Here is a 16,412-nt window from a genome sequence, read left to right as displayed (position 1 = left end):
CGGACTGAGAACAATAAATATTGATAGGTAAGGGTATCAAGGGATTTGGGTCAAAGGCGGGTAAATGGAGTTGAGGTAAAGATCAGCCATGATCTAATTGAATGGCAGAGCAGGCTCGAGGGGCTGAATGGCCTCCTCCTGTTCATAAGAACATAAGAAATTGGAGCAGGAGTAGGCCAATCGGCCCCTCGAGCCTGCTCCGCCATTCAATAAGATCATGGCTGATCTGATCCCAACCACAAATCTAAAGAACACAAGAAGTCGGAGCAGGACCCGGCCACACAGCCCCTGGGCCCTCTCCGCCACCCACAGGGCATTGACCGATCCGAACTCAGCTTCATGTCCAATTTCCTGCCCGCTCCCCATAACCCCTAATTCCCTTTACTTCTAGGAAACTGTCTATTTCTGTTTTAAATTTATCTAATGATGTAGCTTCCACAGCTTCCTGGGGCAGCAAATTCCACAGACCCACCACCCTCTGAGTGAAGAAGTTTCTCCTCATCTCAGTTTTGAAAGAGCAGCCCCTTATTCTAAGATTATGCCCCCTAGTTCTAGTTTCACCCATCTTTGGGAACATCCTTACTGCATCCACCCGATCAAGACCCTTCACAATCTTATATGTTTCAATAAGATCGCCTCTCATTCTTCTGAACTCCAATGAGTAGAGTCCCAATCTACTCAACCTCTCCTCATATGTCCGCCCCCCTCATCCCCGGGATTAACCGAGTGAACCTTCTTTGTACTGCCTCGAGAGCAAGTATGTCTTTTCTTAAGTATGGAGACCAAAACTGTATGCAGTATTCCAGGTGCGGTCTCACCAATACCTTATATAACTGCAGCAATACCTCCCTGTTTTTATATTCTATCCCCCTCGCAATAAAAGCCAACATTCCGTTGGCTTTCTTGATCACCTGCTGCACCTGCATACCAACTTTTTGATTTTCTTGCACTAGGACCCCCAGATCCCTTTGTACTGCAGTACTTTCCAGTCTCTCGCCATTAAGAAAATAACTTGCTGTTCCTAAGAGATTAATGATCGCACGAAAGTTGTTATTAATTTTCAGGCAACTTTAGGTCATGAGCATAATTTGTATGTCATGGCATGTAATTTTGCTTTCCAATTAAACTACAACAATGGGCCTTGTTTGAAGAGGAATATAACAGCGCTGAGCTGTGATTTTTTTCGGTGTGGTTCCCTGGAACATTAAAAACAATCGACCCTTGTCGTCCTTATTCTCCTGGCAGTGCTACATTGGCATATCTCCATTGAGACAACTTATTTGCCTAAACCAACTCTCCTCCTGGCTGGAAGGGATGGTGGAAGGTAAACAGCTCCTTTTGGGGGTCTGGGTCGCCCCAAGGTGACCTCCCTGGCAACGGAGGTTCAATCCTCTGCGGCAGGCTCGGTGATCCAACACCTGAATCAAGCAGGATTACAGGGCACTACTGATGACTGATCAGGCTGCCTTGCTCATGAATGGAACCAGAGGGAGTAGATCTATCACTAAAGGCTGAAATTTCTCTGATTCAGCTCCAAATACACTTGCAAGCTAACGCCATAACAGGTTATATTCCTAGTTGGACAAGGAAGGAAGGAAAGAAAGAGTTTGCATTTGTATAGTGCTTTTTTTTTGTCCTCTAGACATCCCAAAGTGCTCCACAGCCAATGAATTGATTTTGAAGTGTTGGCACTATTATTATGTAGCTGACCGTGGCATCCAAATTGCTCATAGCAAGATCCCTCAAACAGCATTGAGAGAAATGACCACATAATCTGTTTTTCTCTTTCTGGAGGTGTTGATCGAGGGATGAATGTTGGCCAGGACACCAGGAGAAAGTCCCCTGTTCTTCGATCTTTTATGTCCACCCGAACAGGGTTTTTGATTTAACGTCTGAAAGGTGGCACCTCCAACAATGCAGTACTGCACTGAAGTGTCAGCTGAGATCATGTGTTCAAGTGCTCGAGTGGGATTTGGACTCACAATCTTCTGACTCAGAGGCAAGAGTGCTGCCATTGAGTCAAGCTGAGACATGGGGAAGCTGCCCAGTGTTCTGTGCTAGGCTGCCTTGGTGTCAGCTGTGGCTCAGTGGTAGCACTTTCATCTGAGTCAGAAGGCTGTAGGTTGAAGCACCACTCCAGAGACTTGAGCACTTTTCTAGGCTGGCACTTCTGTGCAGTACTGAGGGAGTGCTGCACGGAGGTGCCATCTTTCGGATGAGATGTTAAACGAGGCCCCATCTGGTCCTGAGACCCCTCAGGTGGGATGTAAAAGATCCCATGGCACTATTCAAAGAAGAGCGGGGTAGATCTCCTGCTGTCCTGGCCAATATTTATTTCCTAAGCAACACCTAAAACAAATGATCTGGTCATATCACATTGCTGTTTGACCTTGCTGTACACAAATTGGCTGCCACGTTTCCCACATTACAACAATGACTACACTTCAAAAGTACTTCATTGGCTGTAAAGCGCTTTAGGACAGCCTGAAGTAATGAAAGGCGCTATATAAATGCCAACCTTTTTTCCTTTTTAGCTGGTTAAACTCAAGCAGTATACTTGAAGGGTTCTTGAGCTTTACCAACTTGTACCTATGTTCCCTGAGCTTGGATCAGCGGAGTATGTACCAGTGGGGGGAATATGCATACGTATTGGGCAGACAGAAATTCCAGAGATGTAGATTCCCCAATGGGTTTGATCAGAGCCCTTTTAGACATTCTGATGAGTCTCTGCATGAGTCAGATACACTGACCAAAATACAATTGTGCCTTGTAGAAAAGAGCATCTGGGAGACGTGAGCTAAAACTCATGAGGGGCACGCAAAGTAACCAACGGTTTAAATGAACTGATTTTTGACTTTATCTAATGCTTTGGTCAAGATTTTAATAAGAAATGTATCAAATGCACATAATAGGTTTAAATTGTCATGAGAACGTGAGATGCCATAAATGCAATGTTTTTACTCGCAGCGAGTAAATGGCTGGTATATTTATTGAGAAATGGCCCAGCGAGGGCACTCAGTTGACTGCAGCCATTCAAGAAGATGGCTCACCACCACCGCTTCAAGGGCAGCTAGGGATGGGCAATGAATGCTGGCCTTCCTAGCAACTCCCTTATACCAAGAATGATTTTTTAAATAAAAAGTCTTGTGATTTTTCCTGCAGCCATATATTCCACAAAACTTGTATTGACCCTTGGCTTCTGGAGCATAGAACCTGCCCCATGTGTAAATGTGACATCCTTAAAGCTCTTGGAATAGAGGTAAGTTATTAATGAGACTATTCTATGCCCTAATGTAAAGCTTGCAACAGGAGAAACAGAATAATTGTAATGGCAGACATGAGCCTTTTAAATATGTGCACACTGAAAAGTAAAGAAAGAAAGAACTTGCATTTATATAGTGCCTTTCACAACCGCAGGATATCCCAAAGTGCTTTACAGCCAATGGAGTACTTTTTTTTTTAAGTGTAGTCACTGTTGTAAGATAGGAAACGTGGTAGCCAATTTGCGCACAGCAAGGTCCCACTAGCAGCAGTGTGATAATGACCAGATAATCTGTTCTAGTGATGTTGGTTGAGCAATAAATATGGGGCAGGACACCAGGGAGAACTCCCCTGCTCTTCTTTGAAATAGTGCAACTCCAACAGTGCAGCGCTCCCTCAGTACAGCACTGCAGTGTCAGCCTAGATAATGTGCTCAAGTCTCTGGAGCGGGACTTAAACCCACAACCTTCTGACTCGGAGGCGAGCGTGCTACCACTGAGCTGAAGGCTGACGCCTTCATACAACATCCCTCTGTAGGTCTGTTTACATCACATTGCTATTAATGCCAAATTAGAGCCAGTTTTGAGCCATTCCTATCAGGAACTGAACTGAAAGTGTCCAAACTTATTTTACATATATCCATAGCTTTAAATCCAATGTATGATCATTTGAGTTTCACTGGCCACTTAGCCTTTTGTCATATCTGTGCATTGATTTCCACTTGCCACAGATTGACATAGGAAAGGCTGATGAGACACCCGCACCTGAGCAATCCTCCAGCAATCTTCAGAGAAGTGGGCAGGACAGACGCACCGAGGTTCCTGAGAGTGCCATTTATACTCTGCCATCTGGTTATGGACCTGAGCACGGATTGGAAGGATCTCCTGTCACTGAGGATAATCACCATTTAAGTGAGTCGTTATTGTCTCCTGTTAGAACCGGCTGAACTGGGATTCAATGCCACTCTGACCATGTGTCCACAGCCTCAATTTCAGTAACACACTGTAGGAGAAGTGCTGTTTGATTTTTTTTAATGTGCATTAAAAAGACTTGATACAATATTTTTTAAATATCTCAAACTGAAGGGCATTTTTGACAGTATTTCCTAACTATCTTAGCATAGATATTTATTTCTTCCTTCTGCAAAAGTATCTTTCTCTGTGCTCTCCCCAGGTGAAGAACAGCATCTGGTCAATAATGAAGCTCGAATGAATTCTCTGTCTGTATATGTTCTGCCTCAGGACAACCCAGTCTATGAAGAGATTGATCTTCAAGATGAAGTAAAATCGTGAATCATCCCAAAGAAGTTAAAACCCTGAAAATAAAGCCAACCAACAACCGATATACAGGGAGCGCCTCTTGAATGAACTCTTTTTGTTTAAACAAAGACTGGAGTGGCTCACATTCTACTTTTTCTGCACTTTTTTTATGCCAATGTTAAAAGACAGATGATTTTTAGATAGCGTAAATATAATGGGCAGCTCATGATTAGTACTGGTGCTGAAGCTCAAGGCACTTCACACAATCAGTGCAACTAAATTAACTGATGTCTGGTGACCACAAGGCTGCAGTGAAGGCCAAGACTAATGAGCATTATTTCTAACCCATGAGGCTAAGACATTGCAGGTTTGGAGATTGCTGAAACCTCTGGTTTTCAAACTTTAGTGCGTGTGGAGGGGGTGGGTGGGTGGTGTAAGGTTGGGGATGAGAGGAAGGGGCCTCTTACAAATGTTGATGCATTCCTGGAGACCTCCTGTTCTGACTTCCATAAAAGACAGTGTCAGCTACCCTAGGGAACACAAACATTGCAAAAAAAAATGTTTTTTTTTCGTCTTGGTATACAGCAACAGAAATAATAATCCAGTAAATCACCAAAAACAGAAGGGCACAGCAATCTGATAACCTACAGACCTTTTGGGATTACCTTGCAATAATCTCATTGGGTCTGAAGACCCCAGTTTGAAAACCTATGGCTTAAATCGTTGTATAAAGTGGAAGCCATTTGTCATGGGAAGTTAATCTATTGCGTGCTCTACGTTGACTGCTGCACTAAATCGCAATACACTTTTGATGAAAATGCGAGCAGAAGGTTAATTGTCGCCCTATTAGTGTAACTCTATGATGTAAACAAAGCCTGTGCTGTCTACTGGTGGTGTTGCTCCTGGATAATTGCATCCCTGATATGACAAAGATTTTTGATTTTATCGTTCACGTTACGTAAAAGCGGTGCTGCTCATTCGTTTCCTGCATGTTTAGCTATGCTTTTACCAGTAGTCTACTTTACTGAAAGCGATAGCTCATCTTTTCATTCTTTTAATTTTTTTTCAATTCTGAAACAATGAAATGGTTGACTTTAAAAGGCAAGTTTCTCATCAATTTTCAGGGTCCTAAAACAAACTGAACACGCTGTCCAATATAAACGAAACCTCTACAGCAGTTGCCTTTAATCAAACCTAGAATTGGTTTCCTTTATGCAAATTGCTGATTTTTTTTTTAAAAAGCAGTGCTCTTAACCCTTAATAAAATAAATCTATTTTGGAGATAAAAACACGTTTGTGGATATTTTATTTGAAGACTTTTAGCGATTTAGTTAGTACTGTCAAACAAAAAATAAAAGGGAAGCAGAAATCCTGGCGAGGAAGATGATGTTCACAAAACTAGTGGGTTAGTCCCAGACATTGTAATGGAGACTTTGCAACTGGCTAGTTTTTCTATCGGATTCTAAAGCAAACTTGAGACCAACTAATTCTTCAAATTCCAAAGAATAGTTCTTTCTCATGAATAGGCAAGGGAATGAAAGCTGAATTTTATACATCTGGTCACAGTCTGCAGCTTCGAGAGTTCCTGGAGGAGAGATTATAGGGGATAATGGGATCTATTTCAGATTAACTTTTAAATCTCTTTTATTGTATAGTTGCTTTACTTTGTATCGAGCTTTTATAGTCCTTTCACGTAATTGAATGAAAGCAGTTGTATTGGGTAGGGAGCATTTTGAACAGCCTGTCCCCTTTTGGAAGAGAAGAGAGTCCTTTACATTCAGCGTTCTTGCCCAGTGATGTGTTGCGTTTTTTTTTAAACTCACAGTCGCATCTCTTGGTACTGAGCAGCTTTCCAAAAACAACAGGTTCATGGTTAACCTCCCAGCCTCCAGCCAATCGCCCTCCTGGATCCAGTGCTCGTCCTGTGAGGTAGAGGTGCTTGGAGCGGAGCTGGAAAACGCAACCAATCAAAACTATTACTTGCTATTGAATTTCCAGAATAGCAAACGGGTCCTGCTCTATATTACTTTGGTGGGCTGAGATTCCACTGGATTGGCATTTCCTAAGAAAAGAGTACCACAAGAGCTACTATTTATTTTGAGATGTCTCTTCCCAGAGATATTAGCAAAGTCTAGTTGGTGCCCACCATTGATTTTTTTTTAAAGGAGTGCTGTAGTTGCTTTGTTTTTCAGACATCAATAAAATCAAATTGTTCCCCTCAATTATTCACAGAACACCGTGAACCATGCGTTGAACCAAGATGCAATGCACGGAGATCCACTTCACTGACACAAATAGAACACCTTATTTTGTTGCAGTGAGTTTAGTATTTTTAGTGCAATACAGAACAACTCTCCAAGTGTCAGTTTCTTCGGAAATGCAGAGAGATTTAACAAAAACGGAATTCTTACACAGGAGTTGCAATTCTATCTAACTGAACAGAAACCAAACATCTCAAACAATGTTTCTATCTTCCACACGTGTATTCAATCCAGGCAATTTTAAAAGCAAATTCTGGTTCTAATATTTTGGCACCATGCTTGCTAGCGAATTTCAGCAGATGCCCACCACTCTATCCAGTCCATAGCACCCTCCCCACTGTTGCACAAAGTTAAGATCCACCCCAGTGCTTCACCATCTGTACTACACTTTCTATTCATCTCTTTCCCCTCTCCCTCCTTACAGTTTTGCAGCTACAAATCTATTTTTAATACATGCTGCTGTTTTAGCCTTTCTCGAAGGCCACTTCTAAAATGGTTGCAAGACCTACTAGAGAGGTTACCGAATTCTGGATTTTCCGATTGGTGTTAATTTAACGCCAGTGGTAACCCATTTAAATATAGTTGGGTTAAAATAGCCAGTGTTAAAATAACGCCAATGAGAGAAAGAAATGGCAGGAGCACAAGTGGTGCACATACAGTCTGCTTATGTCCCAGAGAATGAGAGAATATCCAACTCAGCTAAGCAGCAAAGTATAATGTGAGGTTGCATTCTGCTGTGTAAACCATTGTTTTGGATGTGATTGTTTTAATAACTGATTGCTGTGACTGGAGCTGTAATACTGTTGAATAGAACCTTGCCCTTCTAAAAGTTTGAGCTCCAACCATCCAACAGTAACTCCTACCAAAACTGTTTGTGTTCGACCCCATGTTAATGGAGAGTCACTGGGGGTAATTTTAACCTAACTCACCGGGCGGGAAACCCACAGGATCGAGTGGAATGCTGGTTTTACACCCTGCCCAATATTACTCTGTTGAGTTCAACGGATGGTAAAATTGGGCAGGGTGTAAAATCAGCTTTGTACCCGGTCGCGTCAGTTTCCCGACAGGTGGTTAAGTTTAAAATTACCCCCCACTTTTTTTTCACCACCTGATTCTTGTAGTCAATGTACATCTCAGTACAACATTTGAATTTGTTTTGAATGTAGAAGATTCAAAGGCCTTAATACTTATTAAAATCACATTTTAAAGCAATATGCAACATTCTTCATATTAATCATGTGCACTTTATTTAGGGAACTTAAATGATTTGTGTTTTTTTTATTTTGCCTTCTCGGGTGAGCTTAAATGAGAATGTTATAGCTGGTATCCTGCAAACCCAACTTCTCAAAGAAATTTAAATGGATCTTAGTGGGTTTATTTTACACAGGGCATTTAGAGATTAAGGGAGAGATGAGCATTTGTACTAGAATTTTCTGTGTGAGAATTTGTTGTACATATGATTTTAAAAAAATCATTTATATTGCAAGAATTCCTTTAGCAAACTGTAAATAAATTTGATGTTCTAATAAACGGTGTACTGTTTTTAAATGAATCTCTTGGCGAAACAATCAAGATATCGGCACCTCACCATCTGTTAAAATATGGAATTCTTAAGAGTTATTCATCTCCTATACCAGTGCTGAGTGGATTTTATTTTTAAAATTAATTTGTACTAATTATTGGGACCCAAAGAAGTGCTACATAATACTGTGCATCTGATACACCGATTTTTCTCCAGTTCCCACTTTTAAAAACTGGAACAAATATGGAGCAAGATCGAGGCATTTGGTCCATCTGCAGAGCCAGATTAATCCCATCGATCGCCTTATCCTACAAATAATTTTTCAGCCCTTGTCTTTTTATGTATATATTATAGCTAACAAACGGGCCAGAGCATCAGTTGGATGCAAAAGTAAGTAGCAATTGAAAATAATCCCAGAAAACTTACTTGGCAGTAGATGAAATTTAGTGAACACAAATGAGAGGACATCTATCTATCTAATTAAAAGTTGTGCATGTGTAGCATCACACTTTAAAAGGATCACTCTTTTGAGCATTACATGCCTGTAGGGCAAAAATTAATGATTGGCTTGAACGAGCACTGTTCTTTAAGTTATCAATTATAGAATCTACAACACAGAAACAGGTCATTCAGCCTGGTGTAAACACATACCATAGATCTGTTGGTGGCTATCTTATGTTTATGCCCCCTTGTTCTGGAGTCACAACACAAATGGAAACCGTTTCTCCACGTCCACCCTATCGAACCCCTCCATAATTTTGAAGATCTCTTATCCGGTCTCAATCTCTTTTCCAAAGAAGAGAGTCCCAGCCTGCTCAATCTTTCCTGATAGTTCTATCCTTTCAATTCTGGCAACACCCTTGTGAATCTTTGCTGCACTTTCTCCAGTGCTTCCATATCCTTTTTGTAATATCTAGTATGGAGAACAGAACTGTGCACAGTACTCCCAGGTGTGGTCTAACCAAGGTTCTATGACCCCAATATTATCGCAGAGCAGGAGTGATCTGTGTGAGGGGCCTGGGCAAGCAGCAAGGTTCGCATGTCGATACCCGGAGAGTTTCGAACTCCCGGGCCTCATTTCAATACTCAGGCCCCAAACCCGGCAGGAATCACTGCCAGGCCGGCGGGCGGGAGTGGAAATTCGGGCGGCCTCGGGAACCGGCCGGGAGCAGTCCCCAGCAGTCAGGTAAGTGGAGGGGATCCAAAGGTGTTCGCAGTCGGGAGAGGACGGGACACTCGGAGAAAGGAAGGCCCAAGGTTTCCTTGCCGGGCTTGGGGGGAGAACACCTGGCCCACGAGAACTTAATTTTTTTTTAAAACTTCCCTTCCTGGGCCTCTTCTGACTTCTAATCCAGCTCCCGGCAGGTTTGGCCACCACTGCTTCCCCACTCAGGCCTTGGGTTAAAATAGCACATCGGGCCCTAATTTTGTCATCAGAGCCCGATCTGCCTATTTCAGGACCCCACCGGCTTGCCGCCTGTTGTTTAAAATTGGAGGCGGCCAGATCAGAGCAGGAAAGGAGTGGATTTCACCCGTGGAGATTCAAAGGAGGACACCTGCCCCAAACGGGTGGGGTCTTCTTTAAATCTGCAGATCAAGAACATTATCCATTAAGTAGATCATCAATTATCTGTGACACTGATCGTCAAAGCCTGTAATCTTCAACAGGAAATGCATCTTAATATTTTGCATATTATGCTGAGTGAGCAGTCTACAGCTGTTGCTGTATAAATATTCAATGTGTATGGCCTCACCCCTCCCATATCTCTCTAAACTTGTACAACTCTCCGAGATCTCTGCGTTCCTCCAACTCTGGCCTTTTGTGCATCCCCTGCTTCCTTCACTCCACCATTGGCAGCTGTGCCTTCAGTCATCTGGGCCCTGATCTCTGGAATTCCCTTCCCAAACCTTTTTGCCTCTCCACTTCTCTCTCTTCCTTTAAGACATTGCTTAAAACCTACCTCTTTGACCAAGCGTTTGTTCAGCTGTCCTAATGTCTCCTTCTTTGGCTCGATGTCAATTTTTGACTGATTACGCTCTTGTGAAGTGCCTTGGGACATCTTACCATGCGCAATATAAATGCAAATTGTTGCTATTAATTATTATTGCTAAAGATAATATTTAGTTAACCTATACTAGCAACAAAGCACAAAAAAAATCTGTAAATAAACTAATAAGGAGATAGCATGGATACTGGCTGAGAGAACACTAAGGCCTTTGTCCCCTAATTCTGTTGATCAATGCTCAGAACCTGTTTTGCAAAGATAGTTTTGCTGCTGCTTCATAAGATAGGATCTGTGAGTTACCTTCTCATCCCCCCCACTCCCAAAAATGAGCTTCTTTATGTAGGAAAAAACAAACGTACACAGGGAAAAGGACAGGTGAAGACTGACTGGTCCATCCAGCCTGTCCCATCCCAACATGGTGTAGCCTGTGCGAACCATTAACCTGTTTTCCCCCCTCTCCCCTTCACACAATCAATCTCCTGGAACAGGTAAAAAGAAAACAGAGGAGAAAAAAAATCATAGGCCAATTAACAAAAAAAATGTAGGGAATTCCTTTCCGTCCCCAAAAGCAATTAAGCCAGCACCAGGAGATTGCAGTAACTCGCAACAGTTCCATCTACCCCCACCTACCTTTGAGGTATCCTCGACTCTCAGGAACTTGTCCAGCTCTCTGTTGAAGAGCTGCAGTGAATCCATACTCGTCACGTTTTGATACTGTATTCTAAAGGTCAATGACTGTGAAAAGAAATACTTCCTGGTATCTAACTTACCTTAATATTTTTGTGTTTTGTACAGATGCCCTTCAGTTCCTCCACCCACATCTAGCTCAAAAGCCTATCCGTAAAACCATATCCATTCCCCTCATCATTTAAAACATCTCAATTATATCACCTCAATGTGTTACTGCTCCAATGAAAAAAGTCCAATTGCTTTATCCTATCTTGATAGCTAACATCCATAGGACTTCTTATTATGCTGGTTTCCCTTCTCAGGGTCTTTGCCAGGGCCTCGATATTGTCTACTAAATGAGAGGACGAAAATGGGACACCATATTCCAGATGCAGCTGTTTCAAGGACTCGTGCACAAATGGATCTGTGATTCATTTACTATCAAACAACAACAACTTGCATTTATATAGAGCTTTCACAGGAGCAATTATCAAACAAAATTTTACACCGAGACACATAAGGAGATATTAGGGCAGGCGACCAAAAGCTTGGTCAAAAAGATAGGTTTTAAGGAGGGTCTTAAAAGAGGAGGGAGAGGGGAAGAGGTTAGGGAGGGAATTCCAGAGCTTGGGGCCTACGCAGCTGAAGGCACAGCCATAAATAGTGGAATGATGAAAATCAGGGATGCACAAGAGGCCAGAATTGGAGGAGTGCAGAGATCTCGGAGGGTTGTAGGGCTGGAGGAGGTTACAGAGATAGGGAGGGGCGAGGCCATGGATGGATTTGAAAACAAGGATGAGAATTTTAAAATTGAGATGTTGCCGGACCGGGAGCCAACGTAGGTCAGTGAGCACAAGGGTGATGGGTGACCGGGACTTGGTGCGAGTTAGGATACAAGCAGCAGAGTTTTGGATGAACTCAAGTTTACAGAGGGCACAAGGTAGGAGGCCTGCTTGAGCATTGGAATAATCGAGTCTAGAGGTAAGAAAAGCATACATAAGGGTTTCAGCAGAAGAAGAGGTGAGGCAGGGGTGGAGACGGGTGATGTTAGGGTCAAATAAGACGGCAATTATCAGGCTTTAACGAATAAAAAAAGCATGGAACAAAAAGGCTGATTGATAACTTTTTTAGGATGTAAAATTGCTCTGAACACCCCAGTACCAAAACAATCACAGTCTCAAAAAACTTCACGTTACAATCAGAAACTGCTCCAGCGAATGAAAGCTTAGCTGCAGTCTCCATCTTGTGGCCCAGAGAGGAATGTACATTTATCCAGTCATCACATCACAACAGCAACTTGCATTTATATAGCACCTTTAACATAGTAAAACGGTACGGGTACGGTAGCATAGTGGTTATGTTACTGGGCTAGTAATCCAGAGGCCTGGACTAAAATCCAGAGTCATGAGTTCAAATCCTGCCATGGCAGCTGGCGAATTTAAATTCAATTAATTAAATTCAATTAATTAAAATAAAAATCTGGAATTAAAAAAAATACTAGTATCAGTAACGATGGCCATGAAACTACCGGATTGTCACTAATGTCCTTTAGGGAAGGAAGCCTGCCGCCCTTACCCGGTCTGGCCTATATGTGACTCCAGACCCGCAGCAATGTGGTTGATTCTTAATTGCCCTCTGAAATGGCCTAGCAAGCCACTCAGTTGCAAGAAGGCGGCTCACCACCACCTTCTCAAGGGCAATTAGGGATGGGCAATAAATGCCAGCCTTGCCAGCGACGCCCACATCCCGTGAACGAATAAAAAAAAAACAGGAGCGTTATCAAACAAAATTTGACACCCAGGTGACCAAAAGCTTGGTCAAAGAGGTACATTTTAAGGAGCGTCTTAAAGAAGGGAGAGGTTAAGGGAGGGAATTCCAGAGCTTAGGACCTAGGCTGCTGAAGGCATAGCCGGCAATGGTGGAGCGATTAAAATCAGGGATGCACAAGAGGCAAGAATTGGAGGAGCGCAGAGATCTTGGAGGGTTGTAGGGCTGGAGGAGGTTACAGAGATAGGGAAGGTTGAGGCCACAGAAGGATTTGAAAATAAGGATGAAAATTTTAAAATCGAGGCATTCCCGGACCGGGCGCCGATGTAGGTCAGTGAGCACAGGGGTGATGGGAGAACGGGTCTTGGTGCGAGTTAGGATATGGGCTGCAGAGTTTAGGATGAGCTCAAGTTTATGGAGGGTGAAAGACGGGAGGCTGGCCAGGACAGCATTGGAACAGTCAAGTCTAGACGTAACAAAGGCATGACACAAACAATAAAAGCCATGTGACTACATTGACTTGCAGGAATAAAAATAGATGAGGTAAAGACTTTGACACCATGGCCTAAATTTTAACCTGGAGCCGGGAAGAGGATGGTGGGGTGGGGGGATATCCTTCCGGGGAACCTGAAAGTATGGATTATCCGGACGTCCTTACGACTTTGATGTAAGGATGTCTTTAATTTTGTTCTTGTCAGTTTGCTGCCAGCCAGATTGACAGGCTGGCCATCAATCAGACGGGAAAAAAGCCAGGAAGCTGATGCGAGAAAGAATGGGGGGTTCATCGGGGATCGGGAGTCATCGGGGGTGGGGGTCATTGTGGGGGTTGGGGGTCAGTGGGGGTCAGTCATCCGGGGTTGGGAGGCATCACAGGAGTCGGTCATCGGGGGATCGGGTGCCATCGGGGTTGGTCATCGGGGGGTCAGGTGTCATCGGGGTCGGGAGTCATCAGGGGATCGGTCATCAGGGGCAGTCATCGGGGGTGGTCATCAGGGGGCAGTCATCAGGGGGGTCATCCGGGGTCGGGGGTCGGGAGTCTTCAGGGGATCGGGGTCATCAGGGATCAATCATTGGCGGGGTCGGGGTCATCTGGGGTCGGGAGTCATTGGGAGAGTCGAGGGTCATCGGGGGGTCGATCATCGGGGGGGTCGGAGATCGTGTTGGGGGGGTGGTCGCTGCAGGTCGGCTTGTTGGGCCTGGGGGACGCACTCCTGCTCCTCCACGCCCACAAGCTGTGCGGTAAAGGCACTTACCTGCTGTTTTGGGCGAACTCACCTCCTCTCACATGGCATGAAGCAGAAGGCTCGGGAATCCCGCCCCCCCGAGAGTTAAAAATAAAAAAGCTGTCAAAATAGAGGCCTGCAGCCTCCTTGAAAGCTTTCACTGAGCGACCCGTCTCATAAGAGCAGGTTGGTCGCCCCGCCCCTGTCCCGCCTCCATTAAAACAGAGCGGGCGAGTTGGGGTTGGGTTTTAGGTTTTTTTACAATTTTTACCTTCCCACCCACCCCTAAGCCACCCATTTGTGGGGTTAAAATTTAGTCCCTTGTCGCAACTGGGAAGTCATTGTGATTATATTAATTGCTTTTGCAACTGCACCTGACGAAGGAGAAAGCCTCCGAAAGCTTGTGATTTTCAAATAAAACTGTTGGACTATAACCTGGTGTTGTAAGATTGCTTACATTTGTCAACCCCACTCCATCACCGGCATCTCCACATCATGATCTTAAGAAGTAGTTAGCATCTGCTTTTCAAAACATCCCTCTACCATAAGGGGGAACCTGAGACTTCTAGTTTATGCTCGCACAGAATATATTCAAGAAAGCAGATCGTTTTTTTTTTGGCATATCTCGGGAAAGATTTTAAGACAGAGTTAGGTTATGAGAGGGATAAGCGTCAATGAGCCGATTGGCCTTTTCTTGTCATTTTTCCTTTCTACTTGTTTTAAGACCTGTTGGTTTCTCATTTTCAGTAAATATGACGCCTGCAGCAGATGCCCTGATTTTAACTTGGGGCGCAGGACGATTGTGGGGCCAGTGGGGTATGTGTCAGGCTCACCAACTTGGGGCTTGGGCCGTTTTTAACTCCTGGGCCTCATTTAGATATGTTAAGCCCAAACCTGGCAACAATGAGGCGGCACCGGTGGGCAGGAGCAGGTGAGAGCAGCACGAGGCCGCCACCCGGGACCCGTGGGAAGAGTGCTGGGTGATTACGAGAAGCCCAGGTCAGGGGAGGCCCAAGGATTTCTTGTGGGGCCCCGGGGGAGCACATCTGCTCCACCTGGCCTACAAGGAACCGTTAAAAAATAAAATTAACTTACCTTCTCGGCCCTCTTCTGGGCCTGCTGCTCCTCGGCACTGAGATTCATTGGCGAGGCCAGCAACAGGTCCCAACCTGGCTGCTGCTGGTTAAAATGACGTTGGGGTCTGAATGATGTCATCAGATCCTGACTTTTGGATCTGAATGAAGCCCTCGTCTGCTTGGGGCGAAGGCCTCACACGCTGCCCGGAATGCCCCCATTAAAATTGTGCAGGACATGTGTGCCACTCTTCCGATATTTTAATTTCCCTCATGCCCTGTTCTTGTCGGGCGACGGGGGGGGGGGGTTGCTGGGTGGAGAGTTTAAATTGGAGATCAAATACTTTCTAGCATATGAATGTTCAACATTATGAAGAGTTTTGATAGAGTAAATAAGGAGAAACTGTTTCCACTGGCAAGTGGAATTTAATATTTAAGATAATTGGCCAAAGACCCAGAGGGGAGATGAGGAGAAATTCTTTTACGCAGCGAGTTGTTATGATCTGGAATGCACTGCCTGAAAGGGTGGTGGAAGGAGATTCAATAGTAGCTTTCAAAAGGGCATTGGATAAATACTTGAAAAGGAAAAATGTGCAGGGCTATGGGGAAAGAGCGGGGTGTGGGGGGGCGGTGGGGGTGGGGGAACTAATTGGATAGTTATTTCAAAGAGCCGGCACAGATTCGATGGGCTGAGTGGCCATCTTCTGTGCTGTATGATTCTATGAATGTAGCTTTGCAGTGACACACTCAACAAACTTGTACTTAGATAGTACATTATCATATCGATCAGAAACATCCCAAAACACTTCACACACAGCGAATTGTTTTAAATTGTAGGTCAACACAGCAGCTTCTCTTCTCTAGCAATGTTCCCAAAAAAGGAATGATGAATGGCCAATTAATGTCTTTTTATTTGGTGGTGGTGGTTGATGGGGGAATGTTGGCCAAGACACCAAAAGAACTATGTGCTCTTCTTTAAATAGTGCCATGGGATCTTTAATATTAACCTGAACCACCAGATCAGGCAGACAAGGCCTTGGTTTAATGTCTCATCTGATGCATGCACCTCCAGCAGTGCGGCACCCACTCAGTACTCAACTGAAGTGGCGGCCTGGATTAGGTGCTGAAGTTTTTGTTAATGTAAAGTGGCAGTGGCTCCATGGAACATGAACCTGCTGTCCTCTCTCAGGATGATTGCATTCCTATCCCACCCCTGCCACTCTGCCAGTGCCCTTGCTGTTGCCTGTCAGCTAGCCAACCCACTCCCTGTAAAGTATTGAAACTTTATTATAGGAACATAGGAAGATAGGAACAGGAGTAGGCCATTTAGCCACTTGAGCCTGTTCCGCCATTCAATGAGGTCATGGTTGA

General features: G+C 44.1%; 1 protein-coding gene across 3 annotated transcripts in view; it reads left to right on the top strand.

Moving 5' to 3' along the window:
• Positions 1–8,311, top strand: part of LOC137333128 (E3 ubiquitin-protein ligase RNF128) — a 116,950-nt gene extending 108,639 nt beyond the window's left edge. For 2 of the 3 annotated variants that reach the window (XM_067997291.1, XM_067997290.1), the window contains exons 5-7: positions 3,163–3,259; positions 3,992–4,172; positions 4,435–8,311. In XM_067997291.1, the coding sequence (XP_067853392.1) occupies positions 3,163–3,259; positions 3,992–4,172; positions 4,435–4,553 (397 nt within the window). In that variant the 3' untranslated portion in view covers positions 4,554–8,311. The remainder of the gene's footprint in view (positions 1–3,162; positions 3,260–3,991; positions 4,173–4,434) is intronic. The other variant, XM_067997292.1, reaches the window with a different exon arrangement.
• The last annotated feature ends 8,101 nt before the right edge of the window (positions 8,312–16,412 follow it).

This window comes from Heptranchias perlo, chromosome 15, assembly GCF_035084215.1.
Source record: "Heptranchias perlo isolate sHepPer1 chromosome 15, sHepPer1.hap1, whole genome shotgun sequence".
NCBI classification, from domain to species: Eukaryota; Metazoa; Chordata; class Chondrichthyes; order Hexanchiformes; family Hexanchidae; genus Heptranchias; species Heptranchias perlo.
Note: the sequence above shows the minus strand (reverse complement) of the source record. Positions and strands in the feature narration are given on the sequence as shown.